This window comes from Camarhynchus parvulus, chromosome 8 (assembly GCF_901933205.1).
Source record: "Camarhynchus parvulus chromosome 8, STF_HiC, whole genome shotgun sequence".
NCBI lineage: Eukaryota > Metazoa > Chordata > Aves > Passeriformes > Thraupidae > Camarhynchus > Camarhynchus parvulus.
This window is the reverse complement of record NC_044578.1, coordinates 28,053,907-28,073,625: the sequence shown is the minus strand read 5'-3', so window position 1 is coordinate 28,073,625 and position 19,719 is coordinate 28,053,907. Positions and strand designations below refer to the sequence as shown.

The 19,719-nt window shown below is 45.1% G+C and overlaps 2 protein-coding genes across 4 annotated transcripts in view; one reads left to right on the top strand and one right to left on the bottom strand.

The window, feature by feature from the left end:
- The window catches only part of KLHL20 (kelch like family member 20), a 26,888-nt gene extending 11,940 nt beyond the window's left edge, over positions 1-14,948 (top strand). For 2 of the 3 annotated variants that reach the window (XM_030953203.1, XM_030953202.1), the window contains 10 exons: positions 1,795-1,953; positions 2,994-3,088; positions 4,275-4,390; positions 5,173-5,356; positions 6,623-6,766; positions 6,982-7,115; positions 8,068-8,276; positions 10,817-10,923; positions 12,486-12,566; positions 12,655-14,948. In XM_030953203.1, the coding sequence (XP_030809063.1) occupies positions 1,795-1,953; positions 2,994-3,088; positions 4,275-4,390; positions 5,173-5,356; positions 6,623-6,766; positions 6,982-7,115; positions 8,068-8,276; positions 10,817-10,923; positions 12,486-12,566; positions 12,655-12,685 (1,260 nt within the window). In that variant the 3' untranslated portion in view covers positions 12,686-14,948. Of the gene's footprint in view, positions 1-1,794; positions 1,954-2,993; positions 3,089-4,274; positions 4,391-5,172; positions 5,357-6,622; positions 6,767-6,981; positions 7,116-8,067; positions 8,277-10,816; positions 10,924-12,485 lie in introns of all 3 variants that reach the window. The other variant, XM_030953204.1, reaches the window with a different exon arrangement.
- On the bottom strand, positions 14,945-19,719 carry CENPL (centromere protein L). The gene is made up of 4 exons (XM_030953206.1): positions 19,504-19,719; positions 19,130-19,381; positions 17,675-18,217; positions 14,945-16,792 (listed from the first exon to the last, which is right to left on the bottom strand). Exons 1-4 carry the CDS (start codon positions 19,717-19,719, stop codon positions 16,721-16,723), a joined length of 1,083 nt encoding a protein of 360 aa, XP_030809066.1. The 3' UTR covers positions 14,945-16,720.

Sequence of the window (19,719 nt, the reverse complement as noted above, 5' to 3'; positions counted from 1 at the left end):
TTTTGTCTCTTGACATTTGTGTGTAGGGAAAAATTATATTTATGGGTGGACAAGTTGCACTTTTATCAACAGACAAAAATTGCACTTTATATTGTATAGTCTGACATGAATGCTCTCTGTTTATAAAAGCACTGATGTTCAGGAATGCTGCAGAGGAAATGAAATCCAGCCAATTCTTGTCCACTAAGCAAGTCAGTGAAATAGATCATTAATATTAGTCAGGTAATTATGAGTGTCCTGCTAATTAAGCCAAAAAAAGCCAAAGCATTTTAAATAATGATTTGTTTTACTATGTAAACTAACAAGTTGCACAGTAGTAATAATTTGGTTTAAAGAAGTGCTTTGAGTGCTTTGAATTTTGTGAGGGCATCAATGCAACTGCGTGTCCTGAGGGTCTAAGGGAGAGACTGGATGAGCATCTTTAACTCAGGAATTTCCACAGCTGCTGTTTCCAGACTCTGCAGAAGCTGCATTTAAAAACCATCAGAGTAAAGTTTACACGTAAGCTTTGTAGGAGGAAGGGAGACTATGGAAAAAAGCTGATAAAGATCTTTAATGACCGACCCAGTTCCTACTTAAAGGCTGAAGGAGTGTGTGGGCCAACCTTGCTGTGGCCTTTACTGTCCCCAAAAGCTCAGGGTGCCCAAGAACCAAGTCTGGTAACTGATCTCATTGTCCTCTTTGTTCTTTTTTTAACAATATTTTGTGTTGTCGGTAACTGGATATTTGTTCAGTGCCCTTAAATAACTTCTTCAGGTAATTAAAAGGACTGCACAGCTGACTGCTGTTGAGATGATCGTGTCAAAGAGTGTTTTTCTTTAATTTATGCAGCAAATTGTGAAATAAGTCACGGAATCCTACTGTGGTCACAGATGATAAGGGCAAGCCAGCATTCAGTTATTTTCTGTCCCTGAACCTTTTGGAAATTGCAGGCTGCAGACTGGGAATGCTTGCAGGGAAGGTGAGCTGGCAGTTATCAGTCAGGCCATTTCTGCAGTTTTAATTTTGATTCTTGTACCTTTCCCCATCTGTCTGGTGTCTGTGCAGGAGCTGTGGTGGTGTGTGAGCTCCCAGGGCAGTGTGAGTGACTCACGCTGTGTGAGCAGTCCCCCAGCAGCAGCCAAGGCTTCCTGAGAAACTTGGTTGCTATCTTGGATGCTGAAGGAATTAATGTGTTTGTCAGTGGCTTGACTTTCACAGGAGATCAGTCCTTAGGGGCTCTGGAGGCTCTGATTCCCTCTTTAGTGCATCTCGACTACTGCACACTCCCTGTGTATATTCAGAGCAAATGAAAGAGGCAGGATCAGATGAGTCTCCTGAAATATTTTCTGTTCTGCCACAAATCAGGCTTTCTGTGTTCTCTGCAATGCCTCTGGTAACTTGTTTGAGACTCTTATTTTTGTGCTCTGTTTTGCTTTTCTTGTGGATCTCTGCGCTCCAGTGCTGCTTTTTAGTCACGTATTTATTGCGGTATCATTTCTGCTTTATGTATTAGACACAGCAAATGAGGAGGCTGATTTTAAACAAAGGCTTTGTTTTTCCTGAATTTTGAAACCTGATCAGTGTGGTTTAACCCTTTAAAAGTGTTAAAGGGTGTAAAAGGCGTGCCCATCCATAAGTGTCTTGTGTTGCTGGGGGCTCCATTCTGCCCTGTGCAGCAAACCCTTCACGTGTGTTGGTCTTGGAGCTGATGGGGATTTGGCTTTTTACTGGGTCAGTCCCTGAAGTGCTGGAGTGGTGTATGGCTCTGATGCTTTGTCCTTATTCCCTTCCTTTTTCCTCTGCCTTTCCTAGGTGATGGAGAGTGAGGAGTTCATGCTGCTTCCTGCCAACCAGCTCATAGACATCATATCCAGTGACGAGTTAAACGTGCGCAGCGAGGAGCAGGTGTTCAACGCCGTGATGGCCTGGGTGAAGTACAGCATCCAGGAGAGGAGACCCCAGCTGCCACAGGTAATCTTGGGCACAGAGACATTCCAGGCTGCTTTATCCAGGGGGGAGAGCAATGAGGGATGCTAGGGTGGTGCCAGAGCGCTTCTGAATGTTGTAAAGCCACCAAAATTCTCTCTGACTCCCACCTGTGTTAGGTGGCTTGCACTGTCCCTTCATCTAGGCTGGCCAGAGCCTTCATTAGGGGATTTGTTGGATTGTTCCTAGCTAGGACTTGCCAAACGAGCTCACTCCAGCAGTTTGTCCAGACAAACCTGCCTGTAGTGCTTGGAGAGTCGTATCAACACCACAGTGGAGAGGAAAAGGCTTGGCTTGCTTTGCAGTGCTTCTTTAAGCTCTGCTGCTTGATTTGTGCCTCAGCCCTCACGATGTTACAGTGGAGCTTGTCAGAGTGGTTTTGTTGGAATGTTATGCTTCATCTAAGCCAAGGCATTTCACAGAGCAGAACCCATTTTGACAAAGCTGTCAGCCCAAAGCCTCTGAAGTCTGGGCTGGATGATCAAAAGAGGTGAGCATCTGCCTGCCTCACTGTTTCTGCTTTGGAAAGAGATGTTAAATGCAACTTTATTTACTGGAAAGCTTTTGAAAATGGTTTTAAGTAAACAAACCAAACTGGAAAAAGCTGCTCTTCTCAAGGCAGCTTTTAATGCTTTTATAACTGTTTGCCTCTGTCCATATGTTCTTGGGCCTTCAAATTCTAAATCCTTCTGAAAGATGTGTTGTTACTCATTGTTCATTTACTCTGCAATACCACTCAGGTTTAAGAGAGCTAAATGCTTGATAAAACCACTAACTTAACTAGTGTTCAGGCAGATGTCTTGACATCTGTAATTTTCTAAAGGTTTCCAGCTGTTGATAGATTCAGTGGATTGTCCCTTTCTGATCACTGATTTTCTGCTGGGTATCTAAACTGGGATATTGAAAAGGCAAATGTGCTGTGAGACAAGCTGCATTCAACTAAAATTCTCTTGTTTTCCATTTGGCTTTTTGCATCTCTGTGGGTATCTGTGCTTTCACCATAGGTGTTCTGGTTTGTGTTTCAGGTCCTGCAGCACGTCCGCCTGCCCCTGCTGAGTCCCAAGTTTCTTGTGGGTACAGTGGGCTCTGATCCACTCATTAAGAGTGATGAGGAATGCAGGTAAATCTCCTCAGCCATTTACAGAATTGGATTATGTTGTCCTCTGAAACGGTGCTCATTTGTCACTGGTAAATGGGTGATGTCTCACAATTTTATCTTTGGCAAGTGGCAGGATAGGAGAAGCAGGAAAGATTGTTTTCTATTTGCATAATAGTCACTGGTGCACCCTAGAAAGTGGATTTTTCTTTCAAGTTTTCAGTGAAATGGCAAACTTTGAGTGTGCAGTTTGACTGTTGATAAAAGACCTTTCACTGTATTGATTTTCATTTTGCCTTTCTTTTTCACCCCCTCTAGTCATGGCCTCTTATTGCAGCTTAGCTCTTGCATGGCTTTCATGATGATCTCTGTGGGATCTAAAGTAGTTTTTCTATGTAGAATGTCTGCACTTTGATAGCAGAATTGGAGTCTGGGATTAGAGTCTGCTCTTTCCCACAAGGATAATGCAGGGAAGTTTTCATTTCCTCCTTGTATGGTACGAGTCTCACCTTTCTGGTTCTACAGAGTTCTGTATCATCCACAAAGCACATGATCTATCTTGTGCATATTGTAAAGAAGTTCAGGGCATAGGCTAAATTGTTCTCTTCCTGAGTAAGCATTTATACTAGGGAAATTCCACATTTGTAGAAGGAAGGAGGACTTTTTTGTTCTTTTTTGTTTTATTCAAGGGTTTGGAATATTAGGATTAGTCCAGGTGGCAAGTCATGAATGGATTGACAGTGTGAGCTGGAGAAAATATTCATCAGAAGGGTACTATCTCCATCTATTGGTCATGTGTGTATTATGTATTTGTGTGCTTTCCAACTCCTGTTCTCTTCTGAGGCAAAACCACTGACTGTTCAGTTTTAGCTTGAGGCAGGCTGGGTTTTTCTTTACTGCACAGTAAGCCTGACAAATCTCTTGTCATATATATTTTTTCATCAGTCTTTTTATAGCAAACTGTATCTATTATGAACTGTGGCCAAGCACTGGTGCTGGTTTGCTGCTGTCACTGTGTCAGTGGCTTCTAAACAGCCGATGAGTATTGAGGTGACAGCGCGTGTTTAACCGGAGCTGCTCACGCTCTTCCCCTGTGACTTGGCAATACCTGAGGTGCATGACTAGTGCTGGCTGCTCTTCCCATCAGTTCTGATTGGCCCCTTCTCCCCAGACTGAGCTCTGGGGGTTAATATTTTCCTGTCTTGCCCAGGGATCTGGTGGATGAAGCCAAGAACTACCTGCTGCTGCCCCAGGAGCGGCCGCTGATGCAGGGACCGCGAACGAGGCCGCGCAAACCCATCCGCTGTGGAGAGGTGCTCTTTGCAGGTGTGTGTCCCTGCAGGTGTGCCTGTGTGTCAGCAGGAGGTGGTGGAGGGGCTAGAGGGGCCATTTGAGGAGTGGCTGAGGTCACTTGGTCTGTTCTGCCTTGAGAGGAGAGCTCATCATGGTTTACAGCTTCCTCATGACGTGGGAGGAGAGGCTGGCACTGATCTGGGCTCTCTGGTAACCAGCAACAGAACTCGAGGGAAAGGCCTGGGGCTGTGTCAGGGGAGATTTAATTTGGATATTAGATAAAGGTTCTTCACCCACAGTAGAGTCTGGCACTGGAACTGACTTCCCAAGGCAGTGATCACAGCACCAGGCCTGACAGGGCTCAAGAAGCATTTGGACAACACTCCCAGGCACGTGGTGGGATTCTTGGGGCTATCCTGTGCAGAGCCAGGAGAGTTGGACTTCGATCCTTACGCCTCAGGATATTCTGAATCTATGTATTTTTCCCACTGGCTTAGGCCAGGAGACTCCAGGCAGGATTTTCTGGTGGTGGTGCTCCCATAAAATCTTCACAGCCTATTTCTGATGTGACCTGTGCATTAATATTTGAAAGTTTGAGTTAACTTATGTTTCTTACTCATGTAATTTCTTTGGTGCTGTGCAAGCCACAGCATCTCCAAACTTCAGGCTTTTGAAAATCTCCTTCTATTTTATAACTACAAACCTCAGAAGGAGCAACTTAGAGACGAGTCCAAAGGGGGGATTTGTGCCAGGAGCACAGGCAGTGTGTGAGCTCAGTGAGTGTTTTTGTGACCCTGTTTTGGTGTTTGCTGCAGTGGGGGGCTGGTGCAGCGGGGATGCCATTTCCAGCGTGGAGCGCTACGACCCCCAGACCAACGAGTGGAGGATGGTGGCTTCCATGAGCAAGAGGCGCTGTGGCGTCGGGGTCAGCGTCCTGGACGACCTCCTCTATGCTGTGGGAGGCCATGATGGTTCCTCTTATCTGAACAGTGTGGAAAGGTAGGTCTCCATAAGGCCCCTGTGCAGAATTTCAGCTGTGAATGTTCGTGTATGAATCACAGTTCGAGCAACCACTGCTTTTGGAGAAAACACGCATTTATTTCTGTTCTCCAAGCACAGAGTGAGCTATCCAACACTGTCCACTTTAATTTCTCATCAGACGGTGACTTTTTATCAGCTGCTTCTGTATTTGCTTTCTACAGAAACTGCTAAACACATGCAGCTGTATCTGCAGCTCACCTGCACCCTGGGTGCAGCCTCTTAGGAATTGTGTTCATTTTGCCATTTCCTCCTGCCTTGCACACCCCTGGTGCAAAATGCTTTGTGCCATGTTATCCCCAGCTTAATGGGACCAGCCAAACCTCTGGCATAAGGAAGGAATCTCTAGGAGATGGGTATGGGTGTGTTGTTGGAAGAAGTGGTGATCCTTCCTTGCAACTGAGGATTTGTTTTTAGTGTTGTTGGGAAGGCGAGGTTACAGTGAGTGTTTCTTAGATGCTGAGGGAAAGATCCTGGATTATTTTTTTTTGTCAAGTGGCAACCTGAGAGTTAAGGAACCTTGGCACATAGGCAGAAGAAGGAAAATAGGTCAGTTTTAGGCCTGTGAAAGATTAAAGTCAAACAAGTTTTACCAAGCTTCCTGTTTCTGGGAGCTGCATAGGGCAATTCCCATGCCTGAAAGCCACATGACTCAAGCTCTCCTACTACTCTAATCTTGGCCCTGTAACAAACCCAATGAGCTGTACAAATACCTCCTCCCACCTCGAGCCTCCCCTTCTTCCCATCTACCTCCTTGAGTGCTCCCAACTTCCCAAATCATGACCCTAGCCTTGTATCTCCCACATCCTGCACTTCCTTGCTATACACTGTTTTTCTTTTTCTCTGGATTCCCAAGTCCATCTTGCTCCTCCATGTTTCATCTGGAAGTCCCAGTGCTGGCTGAGTTCCTGTGTGAACTGCAGGGAACAGAGCAGAGTTAACTCTGCTGCAAGTTACCACATGCCAGCCAGTCTCTCTCAGGAGCCTGAACCTTTGATCTCCAGCTTGATTCATCCCAACCTGCAGTTTGAACATCCCTGGAATAACATGTAGGGGAAGCATTGTATCACTTCAGGGCTTTTATCCAGCTTACAAAGAGCTGTGCTGCAGTTGAAGCTCAGGATAGGCAAGTTTCACAGCCTTGGTAGAGCTCCCAAGCATGGGAGAGTCTGAAGCAGACCTAGGCAGGTAATTTTTGCTGTTTGGTGTGTTGTTTTTTTTTTCCAGGTATGATCCAAAGACCAATCAGTGGAGCAGTGATGTGGCTCCCACCAGCACCTGCAGGACCAGTGTTGGAGTAGCAGTTCTTGGAGGTTACCTCTATGCTGTGGGGGGCCAGGATGGTGTCTCTTGTCTCAACATTGTGGAGAGGTACATTTTAATTACGAAACAAACCCCAAAAAGGTGGGACACACCAAGGAAAAGGGTCTCTGAGAGGGTGCAGCTGATGCAGACAAGCTGGAGAGGAGATAGGAACTGTACAAATCTTACAGGGATTTTTGTTTGGGGAGAATAAATCAGTCTTCCTGCCCCTTTGTGAAGATGTCAGCACTTCCCTCAGCTCTGGTGTTTATTTCTTGTGCCAGGTATGATCCCAAAGAAAACAAATGGACTCGAGTGGCTTCCATGAGCACCAGGCGCCTGGGAGTGGCAGTGGCTGTGCTGGGAGGCTTCCTCTATGCTGTGGGGGGCTCTGATGGAACATCTCCTCTCAATACTGGTATGCCTTTTGCTGTCCCTTTGTCCCAGTCACTGCTTGTCCTGGTCCTGAGAGCCTGTCATGTCCCCAGATAGCTGTTGAATATCTCAGTGATCACTTTGTGGAGTTTTTTCTTCTTTAAATATTTTGCCATACAACAACTCACTCTCCAGACTTGTGAGCCCCTATTACCTGGTTTTGTGTCATATTTTTACTTTCTCAGTGCTTCATTTGGCAGTATGTCCTTAATACAAGGCTTTGATAGTTTGCATAGGAGTTGCAAGCACTTTTTTTTTCTTTTGAATTCCTGCAGCAGCCATTTTTGCTGTAGGAAGGAAGGTTCCAAAGGTAAAACTGCTGCAGGTGAGTTTGTAGCATTGCCAGCTCCCTCTCGAGTGTGGAGACAGGAGAGAGACTAGCAAGAGTTTTGGGAAGAAAAGAGAGAAAAAAGGGGTTCATGGCTTTGGAAGGAAGGAAAGAACAAACAGGTTCATGGCTTTGGAACAGAGAACAAATGGGTTCATGGCTTTGGAAGGAAAGAGAGAACAAACAGGTTCATGGCTTTGGAAGAAAAGAGAAAACAAAGGGGTTCATGGCTTTGGAACAGAGAACAAATGAGTTCATGGCTTTGGAGCAGAGAACAAATGGGTTCATGGCTTTGGAGCAGAGAACAAATGGGTTCATGGCTTTGGAAGAAGAGAGAAAACAAAGGGATTCGTGGCTTTGGAACAGAGAACAAATGAGTTCATGGCTTTGGAAGAAAAGTGAAAACAAAGGGGTTCAATGGCTTTGGTAGAAAAGAGAGAAAAAAAGAGGTTCATAGCTTTGGAAAAGAGATAACAAATGGGTTCATGGCTTTGGAAAAGAGAGAACAATTGGGTTTATGGCATTTTTGGTGTGTAGAAATCAGGTCCAAAAGTCAGGTCCACTGCCTGCCAACCCTGCTGACCGCACACCTTCCCTCCCTCGGCAGTGGAGCGCTACAACCCCCAGGAGAACCGCTGGCACACGATAGCCCCCATGGGCACCAGGAGGAAGCACCTGGGCTGTGCTGTGTACCAGGACATGATCTATGCTGTGGGAGGCAGGGATGACACCACAGAGCTCAGCAGTGCTGAGAGGTACAACCCACGCACCAACCAGTGGTCCCCCGTGGTGGCCATGACGTCGCGGCGCAGCGGGGTGAGTCTGATGCCTCAGGTTTTACATTTCATGTTTTCCTGTCATTGTTGCCATTAGAAATGAAGGGATGGGGCTGTTTTCAAGCTAAGAATGATTTATGGCTCAAATAAACATCAGTCTCAGAGCCCATGAGGTTTTAGAGGAGGAAGCATTCGGCCATAGCTCAAGAGTAGTCACAAGTTCTTTGTAACAAGGCAATGTAGAACTTTCTAACCCAATAGACAGTTGCCACAAAATTTATTTTGCTTTTCTAACCTATCACCTTTATTTACTTCTGCTGCACTGTGGATACTTTTATCCAAGAGCTTCTGTCTCACTTGCACACTCTCATAACTTCTAAATTCTTAGCTTATTCTATACAACCACACCCTTACATTACAAACCCTTCACCATCTTATCAATACAGTTTCTCACTTATTTAAAGCATATCCTTACAACTATAGAAACACAAGTTTATGATTTTTCTGCTTAATGTCTGTATATTGTACTTTTACATCAATCCAAGCTTCTTCCAAGGCTGCAGATCAGATCCTTCAGTGTCTGTGGAAGTTTCTGTTTTTCTGACTCACACATTTTCCAGATTCTGCACTGTGTTTATAACTCTGAACTTCATATAAAGTGTTGGCAAGTTCTCCTTACAGTTCAGTCACACAAAACAATCCTTTTCCAGCCCCAGAACCAAAGGCACCATTGCAGCTTCAGGCCCACAAAGTGCAAACAACAGCAAATTGAGGAGAGCAAACTGGGAGGATGGGACTGCATAACTTGGAGCTGTAACTGGACAATTAACCCCAATATAGAAATGGACCAGAACTTATAAAAGTGTGAAAACTTGTGACTGGTCATCCCTCTTGGGTGTAGCCTTGTACTGCCCAAGGTGTATCCTGTGAAGGCCTTTAACAAATCCCTACTTTATTCCTTTAATTAATCCCTGCTTTGCTCCTTTAACACTGCCTACCCTCTGTTCCAGGTGGCCCCTCCAGGCATCATATGGGGCTTGGTGGGCTCATCCCTGCCACGTGTCACCATGTGGGGACAGAGGGCACAGGGCAGGGTGTCATTGTCACTCTTGTTGTGGGGAGAGCACACAGTGAAGTGTCTTCTCACAAGGCTCTCCTGCTTCCTCCTCTGCATCTTCACCTTTTCTCTGTGAGGGAAAAAGTTTGCAAAAAGCTCTCTAGCAAGACTATAAGGTGAAGAGATAGCCAAGTCATGCCACACACAGCTGTTTAGGATGGGGAAATGAGACATTTGAGGGTGTTTTTAAATATTTTTGGGGCTTGTATGCAGTCGACTAAGCCTGAAGCAGAGGAGATTTTAGGTGTCATAGCTGTACTTGGTATGAAATACCATCAAAGAACACTATCAAATTAATACCTGGATGTCTCTGGATAAATTAGGGGGTGAAAACACCCAGTTGCTGAGAGGAAAAAGCTGGGAAGCTGGGTTAGCACATGTTCAGATCCGTATTCCCAGCAGACTCTCATTGCCTTGAGGCATGTGTGGGAACAGGGCTCCTGGGCTTTCACTTGGGCTGTGCCTCTCCTCCTGAATGCTGTGAGTGACAGCAAGTTCCCATCCACTGCTGATCGTGGTGCTCTCTTGTGAACAACAGGTTATGCAGTGTTTTCAGCAGCCATGGTGGCTGGGGAGATGGAAATGATCTGGCTGTTTATCATTAGATATGGATTATGTGGTAAGGAGAGGATGAGTTCTGTCTGTGAGTTAGTGTTCAGTGTCTGGTGAGGCAAGTATGAATCACAGTTTGAGCAACCACTGCTTTTGGAGAGAACACATATTTATTTCTGTTTTCCAAACACAGAGTGAGCTGCCCAGCACTGTCCACTTCAGTTTCTCATTAGACAGTGACTTTTTATCAGCTGCTTCTGTGCTTGCTTTCTACAGAAACTGCTAAACACATGCAGCTGTATCTGCAGCTCACCTGACTTCCTCAAAACCAAAACAGGGACCATTTTACAATGTGCACCTTCCCTTTTTTCTGTTATACTCCACGTTTTCCACTGGAAGTGGTCATGTTTTGATGTTTCAGTGATTTCAAAGATTAAATAGAAAGTCTGGAGGCCAGAGTGCTTACAGATGGTCCAAGCCACAACCTGAAAGGTTTGAGACCAGGGGCTTGCCTGTGGTTCTGTTACTTTAACCAAATGCTCTGGGCTGGTAAATAGTCTTTCTTGGTGAAGAATTTCAGTCCAGAACATAAGTTTTGTATGAAAAAGGTTTAGGTTCTCATGCATTTATCATCACTCAGATGGTTCTACTTCTTGTAGCTGACTATAAGGGGAACCCCCTGCTTTTTCTTTGAGAGATTCTATATTCTGAGATACATATTTAACTTTCCAGGTCTCATTTTTTAGGATATTTAATTTGTGCTGTGCCCTAAAGAAAAAAAACCAACTCTCTACTGCAGACTGCCTTTCACCAAACACGGTTATGAAATAGTTTCATTAATATTTTCATTTTAACCCTTCTTTTCAGGACATCTCAGCTAAGTTAGCTGCTGTCTGATGGCTGTTTTGCAGGTTGGCCTGGCCGTGGTGAACGGACAGCTGATGGCAGTGGGGGGCTTTGATGGCACAACGTACCTGAAGACCATTGAGGTGTTTGATCCAGATGCCAACACGTGGAGGTAACTTGAATTTCTGTGATAATCAAACAGTGAAATCCAGCTGGAGCTGTCCCAGGCAAAGTAGGAATGTGGTACACACCATAATAGAGAACTTGTGTGGGGTAGAGCCATCACAACATTCCCATTCTGGCTTCTTGCCTTGCAAGAAAGAACCACGTTTTGAAAATACCTCACCACGCCCCTTCTGTTCATTTTGGGCTGAGTCTCTCCTGCTTCCCAATAAAACTGGGCTTGTCCTTAGCAGAAGGAACTCAAAGCCACCATGTAGAATTTGGCCTGATCACTTCTTCCTTGCCATGTGAGGCAGTGATTTCTGAATCCTTTTGGAGGAGACAAAACATTTAAAGCACATGGTGTTATTCCCCTTTAAATCAGCAGGATTCAGCTACTGGAAGAATCTCCAAGATGAGACAAATAATATGAAATTGCTGATCAAAATATATGCTGAGCAGAAAAGAAAGAGGAAAGATAGCCTTTCTAGTCATAACTATACTTGAAAACAATTGCTTGTGTTTTCAGTTCCCAAATGTAATTAGCATAAAGTATCAAACTCCTGTGGTTATTTTTGCTGCTGTGGTGATCTGGCAAGGGTGGGGAATAGAAAGAAATTAATGTCCTTATTCTTACTAGTGGTAGTAGTAGTTTAACCCTTCACTGGTAAGAATGGCTGTCGTGAGCAGCAGTGGAGGAATTTCCCCTGGTTTGATGAGCCATGGATCCACAGGACCTTTTGAACTGCTGAGGAAAGCAGTTGAGGAGAAAGTGGTACATACATCAGATTCCTTAGTGGAATTTTTTCAGCTACTCCTGTGACAGTCCAGAGTTAGGAGTGACTGCCTGGCAGGCATTCACACAGCTTGGGAGATTATTCAAGGTATTATTAGCTTGTGTTTTTTTCCTCCACTGAACTCAATATAGGTGACCAGCTTCTGTAGTCTTCCCTTTCTTTTGTACCTTGAAGATATTTTTTATTTGTGCAGCTTGACTGAGAAATGATTCTGCTGCAATTGGGCTTTAACAAAGCTGTTTGCAGAACTTGCTTCTCCTGTTCCTGCCAGCAGACTCCAGTGGCATAGAGGGGGACAGGCAGCTGCAATCTGTAGGGATCTGATATCCCTGTGAAATGCAGACACCATTGCAGTCAGCAGATGGTGCTTGGGATGTGTTATATCTCAGTTGGCTCAGTTGAATATACGGGTTTAGACATAAAAAATACATTAGTTGAATTGTGAGGACTAAGCCTAGTCCTGTGTTACCCAAAACCTAGCTTAAGGTCAGCTACAGACTACAAAGTTCGTTTTCTTACCAGACAGGGAGGATGAAGTATTTATTTAACAGAAATTTGGTGTCAAATCAATTAGCAGTTTCTGTTGTGAGAGAAAAAGGCACGAGCAAATACAGCTGTTTACTTACGAAGTGTGTACGATGGGTGCTCCACAACCTCTTCACTTTAAGCAGACATTAAAGATGGTTCAGTGTTTCCCATGGCAGCTCCCAGAGGTTGGTGTCCCCATGGAGGAGGATGTGAGGCAGTGTGTGACTCTGGAATGTTGTCTCTGCAGGTTGTACGGCGGGATGAACTACCGGCGGCTGGGCGGAGGCGTGGGGGTTATCAAAATGACACACTGTGAATCTCATATATGGTAAGCTTCCAGAGGGGGGGAGTCCCCTGCCTTCTCATTCCTAGAAAAAAAAACTGAAGAGACTTGTTGACACTGGACCTCTTTGCAGCTCTAGTATGCACGGTCTAGCTCCAATGTAACTCTTTGTCGGTGAACTCTTTCTATGGAATTATAAAAACTGACTTCTGTGAGAGTGTGCCCCGCGGGAGACCACGTTGTCAGACTCCAGGGAACCACTGGACAAAAGTAGAAGTGTTGCTTATGTCCGTATTTTTTCTAAATAGTTCTACATTTTTGGAATAAACCAAACTGTAAAAGTTATTGTAGCCTAAAAGGATGCTGATGTAGAGCCTATACACTCTGTACTGGGAGTCTGGCCAGGAGGAGGGATTCCTCCTTTCCCTCCTGCTGTGGGAGCAGTGGATGTGGCAGCTGTTTGGTGGGCGAAAGAGAAAGAAAGTGATACAGAAAACATTGCTTTTGCCTTATTTACAGAGAGCTTCAAAAAAAAAAAAAGTACTTGACCTGCAAGGTGCCACCTTTGCGCAGAAGCTTTTCTGTGCACAGAGTATATTTATTTTTTCATTTGATTTGTATCATGTATTTCCTTTGTATCGCTCACAGCGATGATTCCAGCTTTTTATATACATCTGTGTGTGCATATATATATGTATTTTATATATATATATATGTATATGTGTGACTTGCATTTCGACCAGCTGGTGGTTTGGGCAGGGCTGTGTCCTGCCAGCTACTGTGGTTCCAGCCCTTGTGGTATCATTTGGGGTCTCTTAGAGGACAGGAGGGCTGTGAGATGGGTGCCCTGAGTATCTTTTCAGAACTGGAACTCTCATTGCTCAGCTGAATCAGTGAAGTGCCCAAAAAGGGTGAGAGGAAAAGGATTTCAAGCAATGCCTTTTTACTGTACAAAAATTCAGCTTTTCTCTCCTCTCCTCTCTCCTGTGTGTGAACCTGTGCTGATTTGAAGGTGAACCAGCACAGGAGGAATTAACCCCACAGAAATACCTTGTGAGAGATTTCAAGTCAGAGTTGCAATTCAATAGAGAGATGACAATAAATGCAGTGAATACACAAAGAGTGGCTTAAAACCAGTCCTGATTAAACAGTGATTGCAGTCCTGTTAGAGTAATGGATGAGGTCTTGTCAAAAGCACTGGTCCTGTGGAAAGGCCTGGTCCTTCTTTGGATGTCCAGTGGTGGTGGTTGTGTCCAATTCCCTAACTCCCAGATCATGGACCCTCAAAACCAGGCAGGAATGTTGAATCCCTTCCCCAGAGCAAGGGGTTTCCCAATGCAATGATGGAATCCTGAGTCATAGGATATTTGGGGAGTCCCTGACAGGACTCTGCCCACTGGCAGACATGACCCCCCCTTAGGCTGGGTGTAGCTGTCACTTTGTGAGGACAGAGAGAACACTGCAGCCAGCTCCCAGCTGTTACAAAGGACTCACCACTAACAGGAATAATATCAGAAATAATGCAGCTGGGTGTGGAATACAGTTTGGCTATACCCACACTGGTACTTTATCCTGCAACCACTGACAGAACTTAAATCCACCTAGCTCTAGCTCACTTTTAAAAGCCTTTTTCCTCCTGTTGCCTGTTTGATATCAGTTCTTGTCTGAAGCAGGGTGCAGGTATCATCTGTTCATTCTGATACCCACTTCTTGTGTTTTTGCTAGAAGGGCAGACCCACAGCCAGCTCCTTCCTGCTGGGAAAAAAACCTCAGACCAGCCTCACCTCAGCTGCCCTCTTGTCTGTGTCTGTAGAGTTCCTGACCATGATGGATGGTGCCCTCTCTTTGAGTGGTTTTTGTGCACTTTGCCTGTGTGTGGTTAGAGCAGGGAAAGGTGGGAGGCTCATTTAAAAAGTTTGGAGGGGAAGGGCTGTTTTCTGGCACTGTGAATAACTGTGGAGTCACCCAGGAGTGGGGGGAGAGCAGGGAAGAACTCAAGACTCAACAGTTCTGTTTTTACTGTAATTTCTACTGAGTATGGAAGAATGACCTTTTGCACCTGATCTAACTGTGGACCTTTACTAAATTTCATTTTGAAAAAGAGGACTGTAAATTCTTGAGATTAAAAAGGCAGTGCTGACACCTTAAGTTCTTTAACTTCATAGTTTGATTCATGTAACTCAGACTTTAATGTGCTTGAATATAGTAAAAAAATACACTACAGTCATAAATGGGACATTAAAACTTTTATAAAATCCCCTTCCCCCCCAAAGGTCGGTATTCTTGTGTTTACATATGAAAATCATTTGCACCTTTACAAGGAAGACAAGTATTCTGTAAACAAATGTTTACATGTATCATTTATGCTTTTTTCTAGCATGAGTAACTTGTATAAATAGTGCTATCTTAATAAATTTCTTCTACGCTGTTCTTGGTTTGTTCCTTGGGGTGAAAGCAGTGGGAGGTGTTTTTCTGTGGTTTATATGGACAAAGATGCTGGAGGGGTTTTTTTTTCCCCAGATAAATCCCAGTAAAAGAGGCTTAAAACTCTGCTGTTTCTTGTTACCCTTCACATCACTCAGAGCCAGCTTTTTCTGGAAGGAAGTATCTGTGCTATCTGGCTAAATCTTATCTCTGCTCACTTAACTGCATTTAACAATAAGGACAACACAAGGAAGGGGTTAAGAGAGGCTATAAGAATTTAGGTTTTTAGGGATTATTTATGCAAACTTGTTGGAAAGAGCTGAGCATTAGATTTAAAACTTAGCCCTGGGTGTAACAGTCCTGTTTTCAAACCAAATACAGGTGCCAGTTATTTCCAGACCTTCTACTCCTTTGTCCAGTGCTCTTGTGACTCCAGAGAGCAAACTTTGTCTGAGATATTTGAAATCAGGAAACTAGAGCACCAGAAGTGATAGTTTAAGTAGCTGCTGAGCTGCCAGGACCTTCAGAAGAGCACTTAGCTGCTTTTAGCAGGGTAAGAATTACCACAGACTTCAGCTTTAACATGCAAAAACAATCCAACTAGTAAAGAATCTGAAACCAAGTGCATGTTTCTTTGCTTGATTCTGGAAACAGGTTAGGAACTAGGCATGCAGTTATGTCATGTGTTAGGCAGTTTTACACTGGGAAGAGAAAGGAAATTTGCACCCCTATTTAGGAGAAGGTCATAGCACAAATCAGCTCCCAGAGGTGCTGCACAAGTGTGAAGCAAGAAACTGGACTTGGAATTTTGCTGCTCACAGAAGCATTTAATAAGGAACAAGGGGTGGTTAGGTCAGGAAAGCTGTAATTGGAAGTAAGTTTCATGCAAGGATATATTTAATTAGACAGTAGTGGTCTTTCCTTAAGACAAAAGATGGAAAAATTTTTCTTTATTTAGTACTGTGTTACAAAAATATCTCAGCAGGTGCTACTTTCTGTTCCTTAAATGTCCCTCTGAACTCTTACTTGCTTCAGAAGGGAGGGATCCAACATCAAATTCTAGCACACAGCTCCAACCCTGAGAGCTCTCTGGCCTACAGGATTACATCCAAGATTACAAACATCAGGACAAAGCCCAGTAACCATCAAGCTTATCCACACCTCACTTTCCTATCTATCAACATGCCTGGGAGGACCAACAGGCTGACAAGTGCCTCGTGTCCAATCTCATGCCCAACTGGAACATAAATGAACATTATCACCATTACCAAGTACCCTTAACAAACTAAAAAATGAGTTAGAAACCTGGATTTTTCTGCCCTGGGTTGTAGAGCATGCACCCTTTCTCAGGTGTGCTGAACTTTGCATTTAGGCTAGCCCAAGAGTAGTCACAGTTTAGCCAAGATCTGCATAGCTTAGGCTGTCCAGTGAAAACCAACTTAGAAACAACAGAAATACCTGCCAGGAAGTTGCACCAAGAACTTGCACTGTTTGTCTCTGAGCTGATACCTGCTCATAAATGAAATTAGTGACTCTGAGAAAACAAAGCTGCTCAGGAAGCTGTCACAAATTTGCATTGCAGCCCTTCTTCAGGGCCAAATGTCTGCTCGACTTTGCTGTGCATGGAATTACACAGCCAAGTGCTGGAGTTAGTCTGTCCAAAGTCAGCCAGAATGAGAGGAAAGAAGATGCTGCAGGAGTGAGTTTCCTGGGGGTTTCTCAGCACAGATTGTCCAAACAGAAACATTGAGTATGAAGAGCTACTGAAATGGCTCTCACTGTATCTGAGAGATTGCGAGTTCAGTCAGTAGCATCAGCACTCCAGGCAGGTATTGGCTGTGTAGAATCTGCAAAAAAAAAAAAAAGAAAAAGCCTGTCAAAGCAACAATTGCAGTTGCCAGATTTCCACACACCAAAGCCCTGCTTGGAAGGAAACTACCAAGTGTTCTGTGTGTTTATTCAGCTGCTCTGCTGTTGCTTTACTTTTCCCATACTGCATACAACTTGAATCCTATCCCATTATGAAAAGCCATATCTGAATTTACACAGCACACATTCCACAGGAGCACCCTTCAGAAAGCCTGAGATATCTTTGTGTACTTACCTGCAACAGGAAAAGTTGTTTCAGATAGTTTTAAGCTATTACAGATAAAAACAAGCAATGTGCTCCTCATCATAGGCTAAATTTAAACAACTGCATTTGCACAGTGTGCCAAGTCCCATCATAGGGTAAATTTAAACAACTGCACTTACACAAACTGTTCTTTAACTCAGAAGAAAATATTGTATTGCTTGAAGAATTAATATTCTGTGGTTTGAAGGATATTGGAGATAACCTCTGTGGAAAGACCAGCACCTTTATGAAAAGGTTTACACGTGAAGGAGTCTTCTGCCTGTGTCTTAATAACTACAATACTAGAAAGCTAGGAACTTTTTTTGAAGTTTGGGATCTTTTTAAGTCCAAAATGAGTTATTTTATGGCCTAAGAAGCTTTCCTGTTCATACCACAGCTAATACACCTATTTCTGCCCCAGGCAAGTAGCTCCTGCTGCAACACAGTAATAAAATACTGTACTGGTGGCTGCCCCACCTCTAAAGCAAAGTATGACTAGTAAAAGCTGAGGGTTTAACAATTCCTTGTAGGAAATCATGCAAAAGAACCATGAGACTTTCAGGTACAGCTGTTTTATTTGGCCAGCATTAGAACAACCTGCTACTAAGGGCCTCACCTTTACAATCCCATCACAGTGTGCTGAGGCAATTGCTGTGGAAATCTTCACCAGCTTCGCAGCTGACAAGTGGATCTTGAAGTGCCTGTGGAAGTGGGCATAAAGGCAGTCCATGAAGACATCCACCTCCTCTTGGGTGATCTCTCCTGGTGTTTTTTGCACCGTGTCCCACAGAGCTTTGGCATCCTCCGGGTGGATGGCGTAGGAAATATCCAGGGGCTGCGCCAGGCGGGGCACGGAGAAGACGAGTTCCACGGCAGAGGCAGCTCTGTCCAGCTTGCAGCCAGCCCACATGGCCACCATCCAGCTGAGGTTCAGGGGGCTGATGGCCAGGCGGCGGAAGCAGCAGTCAAAAGTCTTCTGGAACCAGCTGCCAACCAGGGCGGTGTAGCTCTCGGCGCCGTGGCTCAGGAACAGGGGCAGGCAGGTGAAGTGCTCCGGCACGTTCTCGGAAAGCTCGTCTCCAAACATGGAGCAGAACCAGCCCCACCACATGGGTTTGTCCTCGGAGTTCCTGGAGGAGCCTCGTGACCTCGAAGAGAGCTGCGATGGGGAGAAGAAGCATTGCAATGCTGAAAAGCAAGTATGGCTTTTTTTTTTTCATCAGCTAAAAACAGATACTGATTTAAAGTTTTGAGACTTTTTAAATTTTTTTTTTGTTGTTGTGTCAAACACATACAATTATTCAGTCTACCCAGCACATCCCTAAAAGTGGAATGCAATTCTGTTCAAAACAGCAGAAAAAGCGCTTTTAAATTCCTTAGGAACAGTCCTGAGATCTGAGTTTATGCTGCTTAACTCCCATGGTACATCCTACAACCATTGCCACAATGAACCTGACATTTCAGTAGCACATTTCACATGAGGCAAAGCATTTCAGAAATATTAATTAAGTTTTGGTCAGGAAGTGGGATTATGCTTCATCTAGGAAGAAAAATAACCCATCCAAGTCCTGGCAGTAAATTGACTGCTGAACTAAAACATCAGACAGAGATTGCTCTGTATAGTCATACTCTGATGCTGTTAAAAAGTTGAACTCAAACTTGCTATTTACTGTATGCATTGCTTAGGGGAGATCACAGAATCAATTAGGCTGAAAAAGACCTCTGAGGCCATCAAGTCCAGCCTGTGACCAAGTTCAGCCTTGTCATTAGACAAGGCTTTTGACTGTGTCACATCCAGTCTTAACTTAAACACCTCCAGGGATGGTGACTCCACTGTCTCCCAGGGCAGCCAATTCCAATGTCAAATCATCCCTTCTGTAAAGAAATTCTTCCTAATGTCCAACCTAAACCTCCCCCGGGCGCAGCTTAAGACTATAAATGTTCCGTTCCAGCTAAAAATAGACAGGATTGTTTCATTAAATCACAGCAGCTATTCCACACTGCTAAGGTTTAACTTCGGGGCTTCCTTTCAAGACAGAGCGTTCCGTCAGAACAAAACCAGCGCCCTCACCTGCACGAGGAGGGCAGCCTGGTCCAGCTCGCTGCCCCTGATGTCGGCAAGGCTGGACAGGGCCACCTTGATGTCCAGCTCGACGCCCACCTCCACCGCCAGCCCCTTGTGCTTCTCGGCGGCGATGAAGGCGCCCAGCAGCCGCGCGTAGTCCCTGAGGCGGGCGCGGCGGAAGCCGTACAGGGGGGTCACGCTGTACAGCGTCCAGGCTTTCCGCAGCAGGAACGCTGTTTCCTGCGGGTCCGCCTTTTCCTAGCGGGGTGGGGGGGGGAACGAAAGGAATAAGGTTAAAGTTTGATTTTCCCGCGCGGCGCGGCGCGGCTGAGGGGACACAGAAGGGACACGGAGGCGCCGCCGCCCGCGCTTCTCCTTACCTGAGAGCATAGCGCTGGCACAATGAGACGGCCGCTAGTGCCGAGGTGGCCATGGCTCCGTCCGAAGGGCAGAGCCTGGGAGAGCCGCCTGAGGCTGGGCAGGGTCCGCGCCGCGCCGTCCTCCGGCGCCTCCTCCGCCATGGCCGCCGCGGCCCGCCGGCGCCGTTCGAACTCCTTCCCGTCGGCCCCCGCGCGGGGGGCGCGCCCCTCCGCCAT

Excerpts from the sequence above, each read along its gene's own strand:
- CENPL (XM_030953206.1), bottom strand. The coding sequence starts at position 19,719 with ATGGCGGAGGGGCGCGCCCCCCGCGCGGGGGCCGACGGGAAGGAGTTC. Across the intron at positions 18,218-19,129 it reads AGGCTGCCCTCCTCGTGCAG|CTCTCTTCGAGGTCACGAGG; the intron begins GTGAGGGCGCTG and ends TCCCCATCGCAG. Across the intron at positions 16,793-17,674 it reads ACTGTGATGGGATTGTAAAG|ATTCTACACAGCCAATACCT; the intron begins GTGAGGCCCTTA and ends TTTTTTTTGCAG.